General features: G+C 47.4%; 1 protein-coding gene across 1 annotated transcript in view; it reads left to right on the forward strand.

Moving 5' to 3' along the window:
• NUAK1 (NUAK family kinase 1) overlaps positions 1-21,350 on the forward strand; it is a 66,940-nt gene that overhangs the window by 12,170 nt on the left and 33,420 nt on the right. The window contains exon 2 of the mRNA XM_037513720.2: positions 16,603-16,723. Coding sequence (XP_037369617.1) covers positions 16,603-16,723 — 121 coding nt within the window. The remainder of the gene's footprint in view (positions 1-16,602; positions 16,724-21,350) is intronic.

The following is a 21,350-nucleotide window of genomic DNA, read 5'->3' on the forward strand; positions in this document are numbered from 1 at the left end:
GAAAAAAACGCTTCTTAAAACAGCTCATGAAGGAAAAAATTGTACCAAATATTTTGCATTTATCTAGTGGCGGCACAGTATGAATTCCTTTCAGCCCCACGACGAGTTCTAATTTTATGAAATGTTTGGATTAGCCACCAATTTTCCGGTGGAATTTAGGAGGCTTGTACTAGTGCTTAGGCCAAAAGCGGAGAAATCTCATAAAATCCTCACAGTGTCTCGGGCCCAGTGGGACGTTGTAGCCAAGGACAGAGTGACCATCGCAGAATGCCCGGGGAGACGAGAGCTCTGGCAGCTGGCGCCCGGCTTGTGGACAGTTGGGTGTTCTTGAGCCTCAGCCTCTGGGGCTTGGCCAGGCTGCATACCACTTCCTGCTGATCATGGGCTATAAAAATTCCAGCCCGAGTACAATGCCTTGTACCTGACCTTGTTCTTTCAGTTCCCCGAGCCAGCGAACATTAGGGCATCTGGTAATTGGGTGAGAGGCATTTGATAACGCGTGCTGCTCGCCACTCTCCACCACCCCAGTAGGTTTTGCCTTGTGCTATTAATTTCCAGTTCACGTATCTCTTCCTGCCTATAGACCTGCACTGTCCAATATGGACACATGTGGCTATTAAAATTAAAATGAGTTACACTGAGATAAAATGAAAACCAAAGATCCTTGGTTGGGCTGCCCGTTTTAAGACACGGCTAGTGGCTGTCATTGGACAGTGCAGACAAGGTCACTTCTCCCTGCACTGTAGAAAGTTCTGATGGACCTGCAGATCTGGGTGCAGAGTTTCACAAGAGCAACCCGCAGCACCTCTGACCTTGCTTTGTTATTTCGTACTTCGCACTTGTCACTGTTTGTACTTGTCACTGCCTGTCACTGTCTGTCACTATCCGAGTAGCTGCGTGCATCATCTCCAGAGTCTAGAACGGTGTCTGGTAAGCAGTAAGCAGCCAGTGAAGATTTTTAGAAGGGATGGATGAAATTGTTGGCATGATTTAGCTTGCTTTGCTCATCCCTGCCTCCCAGTGAGCCTTCCAAAAAATTGGGTTAATTGCTGTAGAGTTGGAACCTCTGAGTGGGTTCATCTGATATTTGTTGAGCTGGGGCTGTGTGTGTCAGGACTTGTGTGAGGCTCTGGGATACACTAACATGGATCCTCTCGTTAAGTGGGTCTTAACCTTGCAGGGTGTGCTGGTTAAAATGTGCTATCCTTGGTGCTCCCCCGTTGGATCTCATCCTGCGTGGCTGGGACGGGACTTGTCCACAAGCTGGGCTGGGAGCCTGGGGAATCTTCAGCATTTTGAGCAAGCAACTCAGGTAAATGTGATGCAGTGGGCGATAGTCTGTAGTTGAGAAACACAGTTCTAGCCAATAGTTGCTAGTTGCTATATTCACCTGGGGATACACCACCCCACCTACTTTATTTAGTCCACACCTTCTCATATGATAACCAGAGGGCACCTAGACCCGGGATTCTTATATTGAACCTGAAACTTGAGGCCCTTCTGCTCACTATCCTCCCATGGACTAGTAATAGCAAACAACTGCACAGTAATAATTGTGCTAAAGTCACTGACTTGAATCATCCTCCCATCTCCCTAAGAGATGCACGGCATTCACTGTTATCCCTGTTTCATGGTGCATAAAATCAGACACAATTAAGTGTCTTGTCCGTGTTTGCACTACTGCAATGCTGCAGGGGCCTTTATATCACTTTTTGCCCATTACTGAGACCCAGTTTTCAGGTATACTATGAAATACCTGCTTAGGAGTTCACAGGTGTGGACATTCTGAGCTCTGTTGAGCTACAGATATCTCTCCTGGGCCTCACAGAGTGTGATGAATTTACTCAGCAGACATTCTCTTGGACTTACTGTGTGCCAGCCTTAGAGACAGGCCCCTGGCCTTGGGGGGCTGGTATGTAGGTGAGGATTTCTGAGAAAGTCCAACCCATGAAGGTCTTCTTCTGGACAAGAAGAGCAAAGCAAATCTGAAAATCAAGGTGTTCCCTTATCTTATTGCTTGGGATTCAGTATAGTTTTCTGTAGAATATGCATGTGTGCTTGGGGGGCTAACAACCTGTTTGTCTGCACTCTTGTTCACACCTGCTTTTAAGGAAGCATATGTCTTCCTCTCCATCCTTTTTAACCCCTTAGGGTTGGGGGAATTGCCCAGAGCCTCTGATTACTTGGTAGGACCTGGGAAGGAGACTGAAAGGGAGAGGAGTGGGCATTTCTAGAATACTTGGTGTGTGCCCTCTGAAGACACACTCCCTGAGGCAGTTACCTGAAGCACCTTATGAGGTGGAGACCATCATTTTCATTTTCCAGTTCAAGAAATTGATGTGCAGGAGAGGAGCTGATCTGCTTGAGTGATTAAGGCCACACCCGTGTCCCTCTGACCCAACTGTGGGTTCTCAGTCTTGGCTGAGTGTGAACATAACCTGGAGACCTTTTAAAAGCTCTCTGGAGTAGGGCCCAGGCATCAACATTTTTAAACCGAGTCCTCTTCTCTGGGCTTGAGAGCCACAGGTTAGGGCATGCTGTCCGTGGAGGTCCAAGGCAGCCCCTCCTTGACCCTCCCCCAGTCTACCCTCTCCAGGGAGGGCTGGTGTGTCCAGACCCTTCCCTCTGGACCGGGGCCGGGACCTCTTGCTCTGTTGCATCAGAGGCTGCCCGTAAATCGGCAGCCGACTTGTTTTCCTTTTAGGTCCCAGTTGTAGTGACCTCTGTGTGTCTGTTTATTTCAGGGAAATAATTCCATCCTGCAAAATCAGTTCCCTGGGGGCTACAGAAATCATTTGGAGGGACTTCTTTTAGTGAGGTGACCTCAAATGTCCTCCTAAAAGAGGCGACAGCTGTTCCCCCTCTCCTACCCCCCGTCTCACTTTGCCTTCTGTCATGGTCCTTTCAGCCCCATATTGAAGGTCTCACTGCAGAGTTCTTACACACAGCTTTGCATAAGGCCTGTTGGTAATAATGGTCTTTTTGGGAGCATAACCTGTGTGTTCGGCACACCGCCAGGCAACCTCTGTTGCGTTACTGCATTTTGCCTTTTTGTGACAGTGCTGAGTCCACATAAGTCTGCAGTCTGGAGCTTTTGATCTTTGGACTGGAGGGATTTTCAATCCTGCCATGATGTGCTGGCTTTTTTGGAGGATGAGGTGGTCCAGGGATGGTAGAGACCACCACTTTTGGGTTGTTGGCTTGGCTGGGATGGGGGTGGGTAGTAAATAAAGGGGTGGTGGGAAGAGCAGAGGAGCCTAATAGTCCCTAGAGTCCAACCTGCAGTGAACCTCAGGGGAATGGCAATACTGCTTAATTTGATGTTTGGGGAAATGCTAATAAATTATAACAGAGAACTCATACTATATTTTTTCTAGGTATTTAAATCTCATCCATTTAAAAGTCAATCCTTAAAAAATTATAGCCAGTAACAAGTGTTGGTGAGGTTGTGGAGAAAAAGGAACCCTTGTGCACTGTTGGTGGGAATGCAGACTGGCCCAGCCTCCATGGAAAAGTGTTTGGAGGTGTCCCAAAGTCTTTACTGCATGTCCCAGAAATTCTACTCATAGGTATCTACCTGAAGAATGCAAAAACACTAATTCAAAGGAATGTATGCATTCTTATGTTTACTGCAGCACTATTTACAATAGGCAAATTATGGAAATCACAAGGACAGAGGAGTAGGTCAGGGAAATGTGATATATACTACACAGTGGAATACTACTTAGCCGTGAAAAAGATGAACTCTTGCCAATTATGGCAGCTTGGATGGAAATGGAGAGGATAATCCTAAATGAAATAAGTCAGCAGGAGAAAGACAAATACTGGATGGTGTCACTTACACATGGGATATAGAGAAACAAAGGGTCAGATAAAAGCAAACCAATAATATATCCTTGACAACTGACTGCAAGGCTGAGGCAACCAGAAGGGGAGGGTGGCAGGGTTGGAGTGGGGGAGGCAGGAGGTTCTGTGGAGCATGATGGAGGGTTCTTGGGGCTTTGGTGGTGGGCAAGGAAAGAAAACACACATTTGTAAAGCTTTGAACCTATATCTCCTAAAGCAAACATAGTCATATAGACCAACTTTACCGTAATAAGCATAATTTAAAAAATTATAGCCATTTCTTGTAGATTCTTTCTCAAGTGAATGCACACTTCCTTGCCTTCTTGACACAGAGTACCTTGAAGCTAGTCAAACCTCTTCTTGATGTCTTTGGGGAACTTCTCCTAAATGGTCCTCAGAGCTGTGCTTTGGAGTTCTCTTATCTGCCTTTTATAATTTGTCTGTCTTTCCCCACATGAACTTTTCATTCCTTTTTGTGACCTTTTTAAAAGATAAAGTTCTTCATTTCCCTGTAGCAAAACTAAGGCGTGCTCAATACCGAAAACTCATGAGACGCAGTAAAGTTAAAGATGAAAAGTAAAGTTAGCTGTCCCGTCTTGATCCCGTCAGGGAGACTGTCTCAGCAGCTTTCTGGCTCCATTTCTTAGCCTCCCCACAGAATCGCTGTGACCGAGGTAACTAGCCTCATGTGGGGTGACCCCCTGGAGATGCTCAGCACTTGCATTCAATGGCACTTCTTGGGGTAGCTTTGCTGAGGCTTCATTCTCTTCCTCACTCAGTCTTCACAGATGAGTGGACCCTGACAGTGAATCTGGGGACACTCCATTTTCTCATGTGACAGGATGAGCCACGATTAGGGGCCAGGGTCCCCTGGTTAGTACCTGACCTTGCTGGGTCTCTTGGCCCTGAGCTCAGTACATTTCCCAGTCACCACCTCTGGCCTGTGTCCTAGACTGTGGGTTAAAAGATAAGTGGCTTTGGAATAAGAGAACAATCACTAAATTTGGATAACTAAGTCCAGGAAAAACCTGCCATTACCTCCCTCAATCCTCTGGGTTGCTCCAGGGGTGGGTTTTCTAGCTTCTTTTCTGAGGATGTAAGAAGCAGTGTTGAGCATGCCAAACGCACGCTCTGATTGAACATCAGTCTTAGATTAGTACGGAGATGGCTGAGAAACACACTTGAAAGCAACTTGCATTATTATCCGTACATAGCTTACATTTTATGATCTGCTCGAAGATGCAGGGAGCATAAATCTTGGGGAGGGCGGCCTCGTTTACTTGTTCGTCTTTTCTGCAGATGGGACGCTTGCATCAGAGTCGGGCTGGCTTCAGATGTCTGCTCCAGGATATTTTAGCTGAACTGTATGAGTCCATTAAACAAATGGAAGAGTTTTTGGGAAAGAAGGGCCGAGTCTCAAACCAAATGTTTTACATGGGGAACATCTGGGGGATATTGGTATTTGTGTGTACAGTACATCAGAAAGCAGCTTGGCGGGGTTCAGCTAGGATGTTTCTGGCCTGCGGTTGCTGGATCTGACAGTTTTGTTGTAAGGGAATGGTTCTTATGAAGTGTCGCCATGGAGGCAAGGCTCGATCCAGGAGGGGGTGGCCTTGTTGAGCTGTACGCTCAAATTGTTCTGATTAGCTTCCCGGCCAGATCGTCCACAGCATTTGAACAGTTGAGTCTCTGAGCTAGTTTTCCCCGAGACTGAAACTCCAGAGAAAGGAGGCCTCAAAGGAGGCCTCACGAAGCAAGGCTTAAGGTGTGTCTTCTTCACCCGGGGGTCCGGGGGGTTTGACTGTGAGGTGTGGGGGCAGGTGTGGCCCAGAGCCGGAGCCAAAGATCCAAGCATCTAAGTGTAATGTCAGGGTATTGCTTGTATGATTGGTAGGTGCTGGGATGCTCCTTTTTTTTTTTTTCTGTTTTACTCTTCTGTAAAATAAGCAGCCTGGGGGCCTCCCCGGTTGTCTAGGGGTTAAGTCTCAATGCTATCACCACTATGGCCTGAATTTGATCCTAGCCAGGGGGCTACCTACATGGTACAGCAGACCTCTCCTTTCTCACCCGCTGCCCCCCTTAGCAGTGTATTTCACAGTCAATCTGACTGTTCTGCTCCTACTCTGTCTCTGATGGATCCTCTTACCCCCCGCACCTCTACCTACACCCCAAGTCTGCTGCCTTCTCAAATTGGGCTGGAAGCAGCTTGAAGGGTAAGGTCCTATTCTTCAGGACCTGGATCAGTACTTTATCCAGTGCAGATTTCTCTAAATTGCTTGCCGGAGAATTGACTCATTATTGCATCATTTAGTACATGCCTCCCACACTCCCCTGACCGATTCTGCCTTTTGCCCATCTGCAGGGGCTGGTACCACGGAGAGCGGCAAGGAGCACCAGTGGATGTGCTTTTGAAGACGGAAGTGGTTTCAATATTAACAAAAACAAAGACTTAGCAGGGCACTAGGCAGTGAGGCCTTGGTGGGGCCTTCACCCTCTAGAGACTCAGATCCAGTTCTGGTTTATCAGACTCCTATTGTGTGCCAGAGGTGCCGAGCTACTGGCCTTCTGTGTGGCATTGAGCTTAAGAGCACTGCCTGTGGGTTTAGCAAGACCCTGCTCTCCTATTTATGAATTGTATGCCTCAGGGCAAGTTTCTTAACCTCCCTCAGACTCAGTGTATATTCATTGAGAAAACAGAAACAATCATGTTTTTGCAAGAACTTAATGAGCGAGAGGTTGAGAGGCTTAGCGGATGGTGCCCAGTGGTTGGCATAAGTAAGAGCTTGATAACTGGTAATTATGATTACTCTTAGTGATTGTGAATCATCTCCAGCCTTTCTGCTCTGGGCATGTATTACCATCATCTACACTTGAGAGATTAACAAGTAAAAGAAGACTCAGGGGCGGGAGGCTGTAGAGTGATGAGATGTCCTGCTGTATAGTTTTATGTTCTTTAGGGTCCTTTTCTCCCCAACTTTATTGAGATATGATTGATATTTAATACATGTCAGTTTAAGGGATACAGCATGATGATTTGATACATGCATGCATTGCAAAATGATGCCCACAGTAGGGTCAGTTAGCACTTCCTCTCCGTTGACATGATTATCATTGTGTGTGTGTGTACCATTTATATCTACTCTTCAAATATTCAAATACTAATACAAATAATAGTGCTGTTAACTACAGTCCACACGTCATTAGGTCTCAGAACTTACTGTTCTTATACCTGGAAGAGTTTGTACCTCTGACCACCATCTCCCCATTCCCCCAGCCCCTGCCCTGGTACCAGCGTACTGCTCTCGATTTCTGTGTGTTGGATTCCTTTCTGTTCCACATGCCAGTGACATCACGTGGTAGATGTCTTTCTTTGGCTGACTTACTCAGTTAGGGTCCCTTTTAATGCTTGGGATCTGCCTCAGCTTTTTTGGTCTATACACCACCCTAGCACTTGCTGGGCACTGGAGATGCAGTGAGTAAAACAGAAATGGTCTTGGGGCACGTGGATCCTACAAGTAATGTTGAGCTGGGTTATGAGAGGGCACTTAGGTATGCAGACAGGGCCTCATCGAAGGGGATGGATGTGGAGGAGTTGGTGAGTCAAAGAAGTTAGTGCAAACAATAGGATGTGGAGGGATCCTGGCAGAGAAGATGACAAGCACTAATGTGTAGGGCCCTGTCACTCCTCCCCCAGGCTACTCCCTGGCTCCTTGTCATGTCCGCAGATGCCTGCCGCTCTCTCCCAGGGTGGGGTCTGAGTGCTGGCCTTGAGATAAGGCTTAGGGAGGCATCCTGTCTGATGAAGCACAGGCTGGGCCCGTCTGGCCTGAGCATGCTCCTGGGTGTCAGGTTGTCCCTACTGGAGCTGTGTGTTTGTAGCCGGAGGTGCTGCTGTGACAGGCACTCTGGCAGTTTGTGGGTGCTAATCAGTGCTGGCTGACAAGCATCCAGATAGATTTTGCAGTAGTGCTGTGCAGCAGGGACTAGCCTGAGGGGCAAGGCAGGCTGCCTGTGAGGAGATGATGAGCAAGGTCTCCAGGGGCACAGATTGCAGCTCCAATATGTCTTTGCACATTTGAATTGCTATAAATCAGTTTTCCAAATAAGAGGATTTGATCAGGCTAGCTTCTGAAGATTCGCTCACTAATTTATAAAATCATTTGTGGTTAAAATGTAAAATAAAATGTAAAACCGTGTCTTTTCATTTTTGCATGTTGTCTTTTACCATCTTAAGGAATTAAAACCTTATTTTGTCTCATTCTGCTCACTTGAATTAGCTCAACTAAATGAACTATTTTTTTTCTCTTTGAAATTAATTTTGTTTCTTAGGTCTTTTGTCTACCTTGTTATTGTTCTCAGGGTTCTTGATTCAATAGCAGCCTGAAGTTACTATTTAAAAGCAATGTTTTCAGTGAACTAAGAAATAATGGGATCAAAACCTTCCAATAGGCCTGCTCGTGTGTGATATCAAATCAGGCTTCTGAAGCTGTAGCAAGATTTGGACTGAATTGGACTGGAAACTGTTCCTGGCATGTCTGTGTGAGGACGGCCCCCCTCTCCTACACTAGACAGCGGGGACATATTTTGCCTTACAAGACACATCATAATTTGCCATCCCAGTTCGGAGTCTGTCACTTCCCATCTTAGTTATTAGTGACGCAGCAGTTCTGCAACTTGGCTCTGCTGGGACCTGCCTCACATGTGCACGCTAGACCTTCTTGTGGCAGTTTCGGGCCTGCTGCTAGCATTGCCCCAAGTATTAACCTCGGACTAGAGTGAGACTTGGGCCCCTTATTGCAATCCCAGCGCTACTGTTAACTTAGTGAACTTGTTTCTATGCTTTAACCTCCTTGTGACTCAGTTTCCATGTCTGTAAATTGGGGGCATTGGCATGGAACATTTGGAGGTACTGGCCACTCTCCATCTGCTGTTTGTAGGGGTGACTGTTGACTTTCCTTGCCCTTCAGCCTGTTCCCCATCTGATAGGACCCCCCCCCATATACCCTGTGGGGTTCATGCTCCTGTGCTCCTCATTTGCAGATGGAGAAATGAGCCTGTAGTACACTTTCCCGAGTATCTGTGCAGTGGACACCTGAACTAAGTTGCCGTGACTGATGACCAGCCCAAGGCACTGACGCTGGGCTTCTTAGCGGTTCTGCTGGGCCAGGAGGTTGATAAATAAAAGCTGCACAACCTTCAGCTTATCCAAGCTGTGTTATAAAAAGCTCCAGTAATCAGATGCTACCAGTTGAGGCTGTCCAACTTGTAAGTGACCTCAGCCCTCAGGGCGAGCCCTTATCCTCCCGCCCCAGGACAATTGTAAGTAACCTGGCAGGAAAGCAGCTGAACTTTGGAGTTCTGACTTGGGTTGCGTTTGGCTTTCAGAAACATAAAAGTCTAAAAATAAACAGCTGCTTGGCTCCTGCAGTCCCAGCTCATCAGCCTTGTCTTTGCAGACTTGCTATGTCTCTGGTGCTGCCTGTGCACCTCTCTCATGCTCCCAAGACTTTCTTCAGCGGGTCTTGGATCTTTTACCAGATCAGAGCCTGGAGATACTTCCAGGAGATCAGGGTAAGAGAAGGCTCTTCAAGTACCCCCTAGACCTGTCAGTTCAGGCCAGCTGACAGGCTTCTGAGCTTTCCTTCTCTGGGCACCTTCCTGAATCAAAGGCCTGCAGCCCCAGCTTGTCTGCAGAGCCTGGGGGAGCCAGTGCCTGCTGCCTCCTTGACCTTGCAGCCTCCTTCTTTGGGCTAGGCTGAGTGGAGTGTCTGAGAACACAACATCCATTTCCAGGGGTAAATTAATTTGGGTCACTGAGTCCCCTCCAGGATGTAGCTTGTTTTTAATTCCCATCTATATAGACAGGCAGTTTATTAATTTTCATGAATCATCTGATGTTTAATACGACTTAGACATATTTGAGTTACAAAATAATAGGTGCTTCATGATGACATTCTCTGAGTTAGGATGGCAGTTCTCAGGCATTGGGGTGCAATAGAATTACTCGGGAAGCTTGTGAAAAATGCTGACACCAGCTTGTCCCCGCCAGACTCTGAATTCCAGAGCTCTGGGCTGTTCCCTAGAACCTGTATGGTGACCATCAATTTCCCTTTTATCCCAGCCAGGAGGTCTCTGCTGACACCCTCCCCAAATTCTCTCGCTGAGAGTCTGGTTGAGCTCTCAGGCTGGTTCGCGGCTTGCTTAGGGCATCACCACCAGCTTCAGCCTCACATGGGCCTCCTTTTTTGTGGCTCCAATTTATCTCTTTCCTGGTCAGCCATGCTGCTCTCCAGTGTTTACAAACCCCAGCACGATACTGAGCGTGAATCCGCTGACCTCTTCCTTACCGACTGCGCTCCACACCATCATGTGCACTGACAAGATGCTTAGTTGTGTCCTTGAAGAGGGGAGGGTTGGTTTTGGAGAGCAAGGAACAGCTCTACACATAGCTAAGAACACCCCAGGTCTCCTTGAGGGTCTTTTAAGCGGGATCTGGGTCCAGTCAAATGGAAATCTGATTTACTGCTTGAATTCTGGAAATAGAATGGTTTTTTTCATGGCAGGAGGAAAATCAGTATCACTGGAGGAAACATCATCTTTTGGGGGGATATAGGGGAAGTAGGGAATTGAGAACTGAGTGGCAGAGGATTGAGTTTTGAGAACCACTCACAAGATAAAGGGAGGTGAGTGGGGGTGCTGGTGGAGGTGAGTGGGGGTGCTGTTCTTTGAGCATCCCTACACATGGTTGCTCCCTGGCTTCAGGCTGCCTCTCCTTGGAGCCTGTTGATACACCTCTTGGCTTGCAGACTGCCTCTGTCTGAAAAAACATCCATGTATTGACATGAATCAACAGGCCAGAGAGGAAGGGACCCATGGGCCTGAGGCAGAGCTGGCTTGGGCCCTTGTGGGGCTAGTTGTATCTTGGCACCTTCTGGCATATTGTCCTGAGTTGACCAGGCTCCTGATGAAGAGCTTGGGGTCATTTAATTAACTATGGGCATTGGCTGCAAGATGGCCTCCTGGGTGGCATCACCATGGTGAAGGTCAGGCGCAGCCTTTCTGAGTGAAAGCTATTTGGGGATCCTGGGGATCTTTGGATCATCCTGGGCCCATGGGACTCTTACCCCGAACTCTCATCATCAGCCAGACAAGAGCAGGAACTGGTGCTCCAATCTCCAACTTGACGTGGCACCCTGTTCATTGCAAGTGGCCTCTGGATCCCTTGGTGAGAAAAGACCCCCGAATTGCGTCTGACTCAGTGCCCTGAAGCTCCCGTGGAACGTGGCTGGTGTGAGGTCACACCTCGTGAATGGCAGGGAAGCTGCCAGCTCCTCTGGCCAGGATTAGAAGCCAGGCGTGTTCTCAGTGAAGCTGATGCCCTGTGATGCAGTGTTTCTTCCTGTGACCTCACATGTGACCCTGGAAAACTTCAATGCTCAGAGGAGGCGCATCACACTGGGCTTTGGAGACCTTTTGGGGCCCATTGAGCTTCTTGGTCATGTGCCACATTTGCTGTCCATTCCACCTTCATCCCCTGCCTCAAGAATTGGCAGCCTCTGGGCTCAGCCTGCCTGGATGCAAGTCCTCACTCCATCTTTTACCTGCCGCGTAACTGTGGGCAGTATCTATCTTCTTGAGTCTGTCTCTTCCCCTATAAATTAGGATTGCAGTTAAGATAATAGATTAGGTTCACTAGTGCATCACTGACATGTATTAAATATTAGTTACTGTTACTATTAAGAATATTGCCACTGATTTAAAAATGTTGATAGGTCAAGGCCAAAGGCAGAGCATGAACATGTCATTACTCAAAATGTGGTTCCTGGAACCAGCATCCCTGCCATCACCTGGGAGCTTGCTAGAAATGCAGAGTTCCAGCTTCCACTAAAGACCTTTGGGTTCGGAATAACCCCTATTTGAGAGGCACTGTTCTAGAATGCTTCCTGCAGGCTGACAATAAATGAGCATCTGTGGCAGGTGGTTACTGAGAGGCAACGGCATTGAGTCTCTTGGTTAGAACCTCAAAATACATACAACCTGCCCAGAATTTCCCCCACTCCCCAAAGCTGCCCTCAAGATAACTGGCTGCCCTGCTCGCTCTTTGTGGAGATGCAGACTGGATATTGATTTCAACCTGCTCTTGCCTTAGTACAAATGTGGGCATGGGGAGGATGTGTGTGGGGCCTGGAGAGGGGAAAAGGTCTGTGATTAGCTTAGCTGTGGAGTCATCTGCCCTTCACGTGGTCCAGGGCCCTGTATGCTTCATAGACCTCCATTCCAGACAACCTCCATTCAGCAAACACCTACTGTGTGCCAGGCACCATTTACATTATATCCATCCCTTGCAGCAGCCTTATTTTTACAGTTGAGGAAACTGAGACCTGGGAGGCTTGGGTTGCCTGAGGTCACCAGTCTGCAAGTCTGAACTCCCTCCATATTCTTCTGTCCCCCTGTCACCCTGCCCAGATCCCTGCTGTTACTGTTGCCAACAGCTCTGTGGAAAAGGATACCCAGGAGGCTGCAGAACAGGTGGTTTTGGTGATTATTCACACAAAAAAGGAAAAACTACCAATATAGAAGAGGAGGCGGGGCCTGTTACATTTTTAACAAGAGATAGGAAATGACTGGGCTGAATTTGCCTCTTTAACGGGCAGGCACTGCAGGGCAGAATTCACAGGTCCGGGACCAGCTGCTGCAGAAGGTTTAAACATTAGACTATAGGGTGGCCTCATTTAAGAGCAGACCATTTTATAAGGCGCATAGTGCTGTCTAGACTTGGGAGCGTTTATGATGTCCCATGCGTCGGGCTTGCACACCTGAGTTTCTGGCTCCAGTTGCTTTGAGGGTACAACCTCTCCAAGCAGTGCAGGAACAAATTGGAATTTTTGGGGAAAATTCTCCCTGCAGGGTCACTGTATGTTTCTTGGGGTGCCCTTAGCCGTGAGGCACACCTTATTATTTGTGTAAATTTTGCTTATTGCCTTTGTCCCTCTCCCTCCTCCCTACCTTGAGGGCTGCCTTGGGGGTTAGCTCTGCTTGGCTCCTGGAAGGCACTCAAAAGGAATAAGAAAATGAAAATCCTAACCCAAGAAGACTTAAGTGGGTATCATGAGTCAGGCTTTTGACTCTAAGTAGGAGCTTTTGCTCCCCTGTTCACCTGGAGGGGTAGCCATGAGAAGAAGATGGGGAACTAGTCCTGGGTAGCTTTCATGGGTCCCAGATCTCATCTTTTGTCTCGTCTCAGACTCAGGTGCCACCATGATACATGTGGGTCCCATTTGAGATGGGGATGCGAAGGTAAAGACCCCAGAGATGAGATTCGCCTGCTCTTCTTATGCTTGGGAACCAAGGTGGTCTCCAGTCTCAAAGCCTTCTCTTGCTGCCCCATGAGGAACTGGGAGGAATTCCAGTTTGCTCCAAGGAAGGAAGGCAGGCTGGCAGCCCTATTTAAGGGGTACCGCTGTCTGGGTTAATTAAGCGTTAATTAAACATGGTCTGGCCCAGAGCACTTAGCCTAGGCCAGGCATGTTCTAAGTACTTAACATTTAATCCCAACAGGCACCCATGAGGCAGGTACTGTTATTTTCCTACTTGACAGGATGAGGGAAGTGGAGCTCAGAGAGGTTATGAAAACCGCCCGAGGCCACACAGCTAGTTTGTGGCTGTAGCCAGCACTCGGCCCTGTGTCTGGCCTCACGCAAGACCTCTTCTCTGTGCACGGTCTCAACTTATCCTTCAGGTGCTATTTTATGCCACAGGAGCTACATTTATTGATCTCCTTCTTTGTTAACAACTTTAAAAAAATGTGACAGCCATTCGTAGCTCTCTAGGTCCTGTAAAAACAGGCCGGGGGGCAGAATTTGCTCACTGACCAAATATGTAGCAAACAAAGAAGCAAGATGATTTCAGCTGGTGCAAGAAGCCCCGAGGAAGAGGATGTGGGGAAAGATGGAGCAAGAGGAGGTGGACAGGAGTGGTGTTATGGGCTCCAGGGGCAGGAAGGGTCTCTGGGAGAGGATGGCATGATGCTAAGCTTGCGTGGAGGGAAGGATGAGAAGGTCTGCAGTGTGTCAGGCACTCGGCAACGTGTGCGCCTATCACTGCCCCTGGATGCCTGCTATCACTACTCTCTCATTACTGTTTCCTTGGCTTGCCCTTAACTGGCTCTCTGGCCTTGGGTGCGTCATCTCACTGCCCTTTGGACTGACCTGTCCTCTCCCCCCAACTGCCATGGCAGTGGCTCTAAGTGGTTTCTAGCACGCCTCTCCTCCTGACTTCCCTCCAGTGAGCGCTTTGAAATAGGGGCAGAAGGAGCTTGCTCTCCCGTACATTTTCAATAGAAGAGTCTTTGTACTAAGAGGGAAGCTTTGTAAAGGGGCTGCCTCTGTGGTTATTAACATTTATGGAGCCCTTTTAGTTTCCTCAGTGCTGCGTGAGGCTTTGCTAGAATGTGGGCACTTTCCTTTTCACACTGGCCTGGAAGCATCCCCTTGGCAAATGCACCATGGGACCATCGGCCTCTCACTCCACTGTTGAGGGGCAATTGGCAAGTGGACTTATTTTTTTACGCCCCAGAATGTCTTACCCTCCCCGACCCTGGATGGTAAAGAATGTACTCCTATTGTAATTTGACAATAGGACCTCCTGGAGGTCCTGCTGCATAATCAAAGGGGTGGTTTCTACCCTTGGCCCATCTGAGTGCATGGAGGAATGTGGACTTGGTCCAGCAGCCACCCACATCCTCCGTGGCCTCTGTGTGTTCACTGTCTGCTTCCTCCAGGAACGAGTCTCAGGATTGCAGGCCCTGCTCAGATAAAATAAAGCCTTCCAGTCATATCTTTACATTTGACGTCAGCGCAGGGAGGCTTTGCTGCTGTGGACTGAATGGGGCTGTCGCGAGGGCCAGGGGTAGCGCTGAGCCCGGCATGGTGGTGCAAGGGGGCGGGAGACCCATTCATCTTTGTGCAGCCTCCCTTGATGCAGCCACGTGGTCCAGCCCCGGGCTGGAGTGGGGTGGTGTGGGGCGGGGGAGCTCCCCCTGGGCTGCTGCAGGGCCGGCATCCTGTGTTCCTGTGCACGTTCTCTGTTCCTCGCTTGCCATGTAGGTAGGATGTCACAGGTATCCTAAGTCACCTCCCTGTCGGGCTTGTCTTGGAATGTTTGGTGGGAGTGCGTCTCCCTCTTTCCTCCAGTTCCACTGTCTGTGTTCCACTTCTCTGTTCTGTGCTCTCGTCACCTCATAGCATCAACCCATCTCTCCCTTTGGCTCTTTCCTTGCCGCCTACCCTTTCTAAGTGCCTCCCCACACACCTGCCTCCCCCTCTAAGTGTTTTCTCAGCCTGCCACAGGCTGAGCACGGCGTTAGACGTGGACATAAAGCCGTGACTGAGTTCCCCATGACATATAAGTCATGACACAAATACTGATCTCCCGATGAGGGGAGGGTTCTGCAGGGGAATCCAGGACCTGCCTGTGGGTGGAGCCGGCACGCAGCGGACACAGCAGTAACAGTGGCTCCCAGTTCTGTGGCCTCATGGGTGGCGCGATTGTGTTTGATAATGTCTCTACGGACAGAGCTTGTGGGGACCTGGTGCAGGCGCGAAGCTGTCGGTGTCCAGTTCCACTCACTTCAGTTCCACACATGAACAGGTGTATGCACAGGTGAACACGTGCCTGCCGAGGCTGACCTGACCTCACCCTGTGATCGAGCAAGGTGAGGTCCCTGATAGCCAAGGGCATTTCTCCAAACTCATCGTCCTGCCTTTACAACCCAGAGGGTGGTCATCTTGGAAAGGGTAGTGCCTTGGGAGACCTCACCGGAGGACCGGTTTGGAGGAACTGAGCGGGCTTTGGGACCTGGCAGTAAATGGGTTGGCGGGTTTTCCTGTTCGCCCCGGATACCTCCCCAGACCAAAGTAGTTTTTGGCCCCCCCGAGAGCCAAGGCAGATGCAATTACTAACCAACTTGTTTGTGAGCAGAGATGATTCCATCGACACACTTTTTCTTATTAGATTCCTGTTGCCATCCAATTCCTTTTTATGGATGTGTTTTATTTGAGAAGTTGTTCTTTGCGTTGGCCCTGCAGTTCCGTACAGTTTGGATTTGCAGATGACACTGGCACGGAGTAGTGGAATCAGCTGGGGCCGGCCAAGGGGGGCCTGCTGTCGCTCCCTTGGTCTTACTCTGAACTTTCTCTCCCAGTCTTTTTGTCACCTATCTGGGAGGTGTTTGGGTGCGGGGGAGCATGTAGGGAGAACTTAACAGACATCAGAGCAATTGCATAAACACAGCAAAGTCTGGCCTCTTAAAACCCCGGCTTGGAGGTCGGGCTGGCGTCGAGGTAGACCACTCGGCAGTGCTTCACTCACACCCCGGAGGCCTCCGCACAGCCGAGATACTCATTTCACCTCCAAGTTGAATCATCCAGACCCCGTAACCCGAGCTCTCCTTTTTCCCTTTTTCAAAGAATCAGGATTCCTAGAGTCAACAAATCTGGCCAAGTTAAGCAGCCTCCACTTTATGAAACAAAACCCACCCTCCCAACCCCAGGCTGTTAAAACCTGATGTTTTCTGTTGCTGGGAGAAGGGTGTTTTTGCTGTAAATGAAAGACGTGACAGGGGTATTTTGAAGTTTTGTTTTGGTTATTGTCGGTTCTGCCAACAAGTAACATCTGTATTTATTTTCCAAACTCCCCCAATGGCTGATTTGCATCTGTTTAGTTCTCTGAGTAACATTTCATTTCCTGACTTTATAGGTTGCCATAAAATCCATTCGTAAGGACAAAATTAAGGACGAACAAGACATGGTTCACATCAGACGAGAGATTGAGATCATGTCATCCCTCAACCATCCTCATATCATCAGTATTTATGAAGGTCAGTGATTTTTTTTCACCCTGTATCAGTTACCATTTCTCATACCATGGGGCTTGCCAAGATTTTTAGGTAATTGCCTTTCTGGGTGGGAGCCAAGTATTTTTCCTCATGATGCAAAAATAGCTGGGTGTTATCTCTTATTTGGCTACCTTGAATGCAGCCAGACACACGTAGCGCAGCGCCTTCTGCTCATAAAATAGTTCCTGGGGTACCTTCTCCCCTGCTCCTTGGTGGTTGCTAAGCAACCTGCCTTACTGCAAACCAGTATGTGAGACAGCCGTGGCCTCTGAGAAATGGCAGTTTGCTGGGTGACCACGTAACAATGGCTATGTTGTAAATGTCATTCCCAAAGCTGGTGATGCCATGCCGGTGTCCTGAGTTACCCACTTAGGCTCTTTGAGGTAAGAATGAACTTTGAGCAGGTCCAGGAAATAGCCAGAAAGACGAGGGAGGTGCAGATGCTTGGCAAATGGAATCCAAGTTGTAGTTGGTGTTTGCAGGAGGAGGTATGGGGAGAAGCTTATAAAACTGCTCTTGCTCAACTCTTCGGTCCTTAATGGGAAGAAATGAAGAGTATTAACTTCCCATAGTCAGCTTATCATACACACACACAGCTTATCATATACATGGACACACGTATACATCATCTACATACTGATGGATCATCCCTCCGTCTCACTGTCTGTCTGTCTAGCTATCCATCCATCCACCCACCCATGTACCTACCTACCCTTCTCTCTTTCTCTCTCTCTCTCTGTCTCTCTCTCTCTGTCTCTCTCTTTATCTCTCTCTCATTCCCCTTCCCGTCTGTCTCTCTTTCCTGGAAAAGTATTACACAAGCAATATGTATTTATTGCAGAAATGACTGAAATACAAATGTTAAGATAAAAAAATAATTTCAGCTCTAACTCCCAGTTTGATAAATAGCTCTCCATCCATATCCATATTTTTATCTACTTTTCCATAATTGTATGTGGTTTTTAACCAATGTTAGATCATAACGATTGTACTGTTTTTAGCTTAACATTTTTTTTTCATTTTTTATATCACACATCTGTTCCATAAACAGATGTCAATAAATATTCTCCTGTCAGGACATTTTAAAAGACTTTGTAGTATTCCATTTATGGGCATACCATAATTTATTGAATTTAATTCTTTTTTGTCAAACATTTAAGTTGTTTCAAATCTCTGTTATTATAAACAGGTGACTTTCCTTGTGCATTGTTTTTACATTCATTTCTGATTATTTTCTTATGAAAAATTCCTAGTCCTGGACTTACTGAGTCAAATGGTTTCTCCAGAATGTCTTAATATATGATTGAGTCAGAAAAATGAATCTATTTTTAATTTCTTCCCTAATCATAGCAACTTATATAGTAAGGTCTAAGAGGAAACCAGATATTTACCCTAAAATTTTTCTGATATTTAAAATTTTCCTTCTGATTCCATGTGGGTTTTTTTTTTTTGCTATTTTTTCCCCTGCTATTTCTATTTTTGCTGTTCATCTAGAAGTAAATATTGGTAATATCTTTTATCTTGATTTTTCTAAAGTTCATTTTCGGAGCCCCCGGGGATAGGATTTTTAAAGGGAAATTCTCACTGGTTCAACCGTTTATTCACTCCACAAACATCTCTTGCAGTGACTCTTATAATGTAGTCACTGGGCCAGCGATAACAGCCTGCCCAGATTTTTGGGCCTTACCCAGGTGCTGCTGGGTCAGCCACTCTGGGAGTGGCGCCCAGGTATCTGTGTTTTAACAAGTTTGAGAACCACTGGTCTATGAACTGTGTCCAATTCTTGTTAAGCACAGTGTTAATAGCGGTTAGAAACTTTCAGAGGAATGTTCTACGGACCTTATATTCAAGAAGCAGCAGAAGGCATGGTAGAAAAAATACAACACAGAAGTAGCAGCAACAGATTCCAGTACTGTGAAGGTCAAGGGTTAGAAGTATTCATGAAGATGTGTGGCCTCCAGGCTGGGTCTTGAAAGAGTTCTTTTGAATTGGTGACGGTAGAATATCAGGCTGAGAAAATACAAATCTGAATATACCTGGTGAATGAAGGGAATTTCTAGACGTTTTAAGTGAGAAGAGATTCAAAATGCAGGAGGAGAGTGAGTTTTGTTAAATTTTGAGCATTTTTGCTCTGTATGGTTTGGTTACCATGAAAACCTGAAAATGGTAATAGTAAAAGATCACCTGTCAGGTATGGACAAGTGCGGTCAGGGTGTGCTGTGAGCACCTGTGTGGTTGAGATTTCTTTATCAGGGAGGCAGGGGAGTGCCTTCCGGTGTGAAGTGTCCAGGGTCTTTATTTGGTCTTGATGCAGTCAGTGGTTACTGAAGCCTGGCCTGGAGAAGCCGGACCTATTTGCCAGCATTACGCCCTCTCTGGGGCTGACCGTGGGATGTCTCTCTGAACAAGGAAAGACCAGATGTGACCATTAACGGAGACACATTCTCTTCTTAAGGCCCTGTTGGTCTTGGTTTAGCTTCTGCTGGAGGCTTCAAGAAGCAAGACCCTTGCTTTAAAGATGAGCTCAAATGTGCATGAGGCCTCAATCGAGGACCTGAACTTTAATTTTAGGGACTTGGGAAAGAGCTTTTAGTTCTCACATAAAACAGTTTTGGGTTTCTATCTTAAATCCTCCATGTTGGCCTAGATAGACATGGCACTTTGGACAAGCTGTGGGCCTATCAGTAATGGCACCGATAAAATGGGGTAACTGTCTACCTCTCTCAGAGGTCCCAAAGAATTAAATGAGATGATACCTGTTCTGGCAAACTCAAGGATGGTCATCACCATGAAGATGCCATAATATCATCTGTAGATCTTACCTGGGGTTCATTGATAAGGGTATTTCATGGTGAGCTTCAGGGGCTCTATAAATCTTCTGGGATACTGTCCAATACAGATCCTATTAACCATAGATGATTATTAACATTGAAATTAATTAAAATAATTTAAAATTCTTGTCCTCAGTCAAGTGCTCCCTGGCCACTGTGGTCAGTGGCTGCCATGCTGGACAGTGTAGAGAGTTTTCCCCCACCACAGGGTAGTGCATGCTGGTGTGTGATGTGTCTTGTGTTAACATCATGGGTTATTTTTTTCTAGGAGGAGGGTGCATAGCTTTCCTCAGACTCTTAAGTTAAAAAGATTTAAAAAAAAAACCCTACTGCCACCAAATATTTTTGACCTGCAGATTACATAAATAACATACGAATACTTATAAAAGAATTTATATATTTACATAAAAATTTATATAAATAAAAAGTATTGTTTTTGTGCAGAAAACTCCAGGGACTTAACTGTGGCCTTTTTTTCTTTTCTTAGTTTCTGTTCTGTTCTCTTTCCCTTCTCCCACGCAAGTTCTGCTTCTCCCACATTCACTAAATAACTGTGGTGGAGGGTGGTTCCCCTGGGGATTAGGAGCAAGGGAGTGCTGAGGTGCTGTTTTTCAGTGTGTACCCCAATAACTATGACCCCACAGCCCCCAGGTCCCCTGACTGCCTAGGAGCCCTGGACTCTGCTCTGGGAATGACGTTGGCCATCCTGATGGCATGAGCAGAACTGCACGGCTCACAGAGCTCTCCTACCTCAGCGCAGTTTGGTCCCCATGGTAGATCTGGGAGGTGAGCAAGCGCCCCTTTCAATTTTGTTACCATTTTGCAGCACTGGGGAGACTGAGACTTTGGAAGTTTAACTTGTCTCCCTGGAATGCCAGACTAGCGCACCACAGGCTGGGGGCTGAGACCACCCTGGAGGCTCGAAGGCCAGGGTCAAGGTGTTGGCGGGGAGTTTCCCTCAAGTGCCCTCTCCTCGGCTTGCTGGCAGCTGTTTCTCCCCGTGACTTACATGGTTTGCCCTCAGTGTGTGCCTGAGTTCAGATGTCTGCTTTTTACCAGGATGCGGCCATATTGGCTGAGGGTCCACCCTGATGATCTCATTTAATTTAATTAGCTCTGGAAAGACTGTCTCCAAATACACATTCTGAGGTGCTGGGGGGAGCACTTAGACTTATGATTTGGGGTGTGTGTGCACAATCTAGCTCATCACCCTGGGTGTTTCAGGGAGTTGGTGGCCTGGCACACAGATCTCCTGATTCCGTGTTCTTCCCTCTGTCAGGCTTCAGCCAGCATTTCTGATATGGGTCTTGTGCTGGCTTTGCAACCGCCTTCTGCCCCCATTCAGCCCCCTCTGCCTGGCTTTGGCTGGCCCTTCAACCAGGGTGTGGTAGGGGCGGTGTTGGCAGTCAAGGTGGTACAACCCAAGTCTGTGAGCTAATACTGTGGTCTTTCTGCACACACAGTGAAGGGGAAGCTACTCCCTGGAAGCTGACTCATTTGACAGGCCAACCGAGAGCCTCAGCTGAGTGCAGAAATGCTTTAACTAGCTTAGTGAAAAATCAGTGTCGAGGTACCTAAGTAGCTGTTTGAACATTAGCCAGGTGAATAGACATGTTTAAAGAGCTTTACAATTTCTTTACAGTTTCTCCAATGAGGACCTTTATGATTTAGAAAACACACACATGTACATGCATATGTATGGTTGTACATGCACACACACAGCAGCGGTGGCAGACACAACAGCAACAGCAGCAATGTGGCAAAGCAGTAATGCACCT

This window comes from Talpa occidentalis, unplaced genomic scaffold (assembly GCF_014898055.3).
Source record: "Talpa occidentalis isolate TD23 unplaced genomic scaffold, MPIMG_talOcc4v2.1 talOcc4.16, whole genome shotgun sequence".
In the NCBI taxonomy this organism is placed as follows: domain Eukaryota; kingdom Metazoa; phylum Chordata; class Mammalia; order Eulipotyphla; family Talpidae; genus Talpa; species Talpa occidentalis.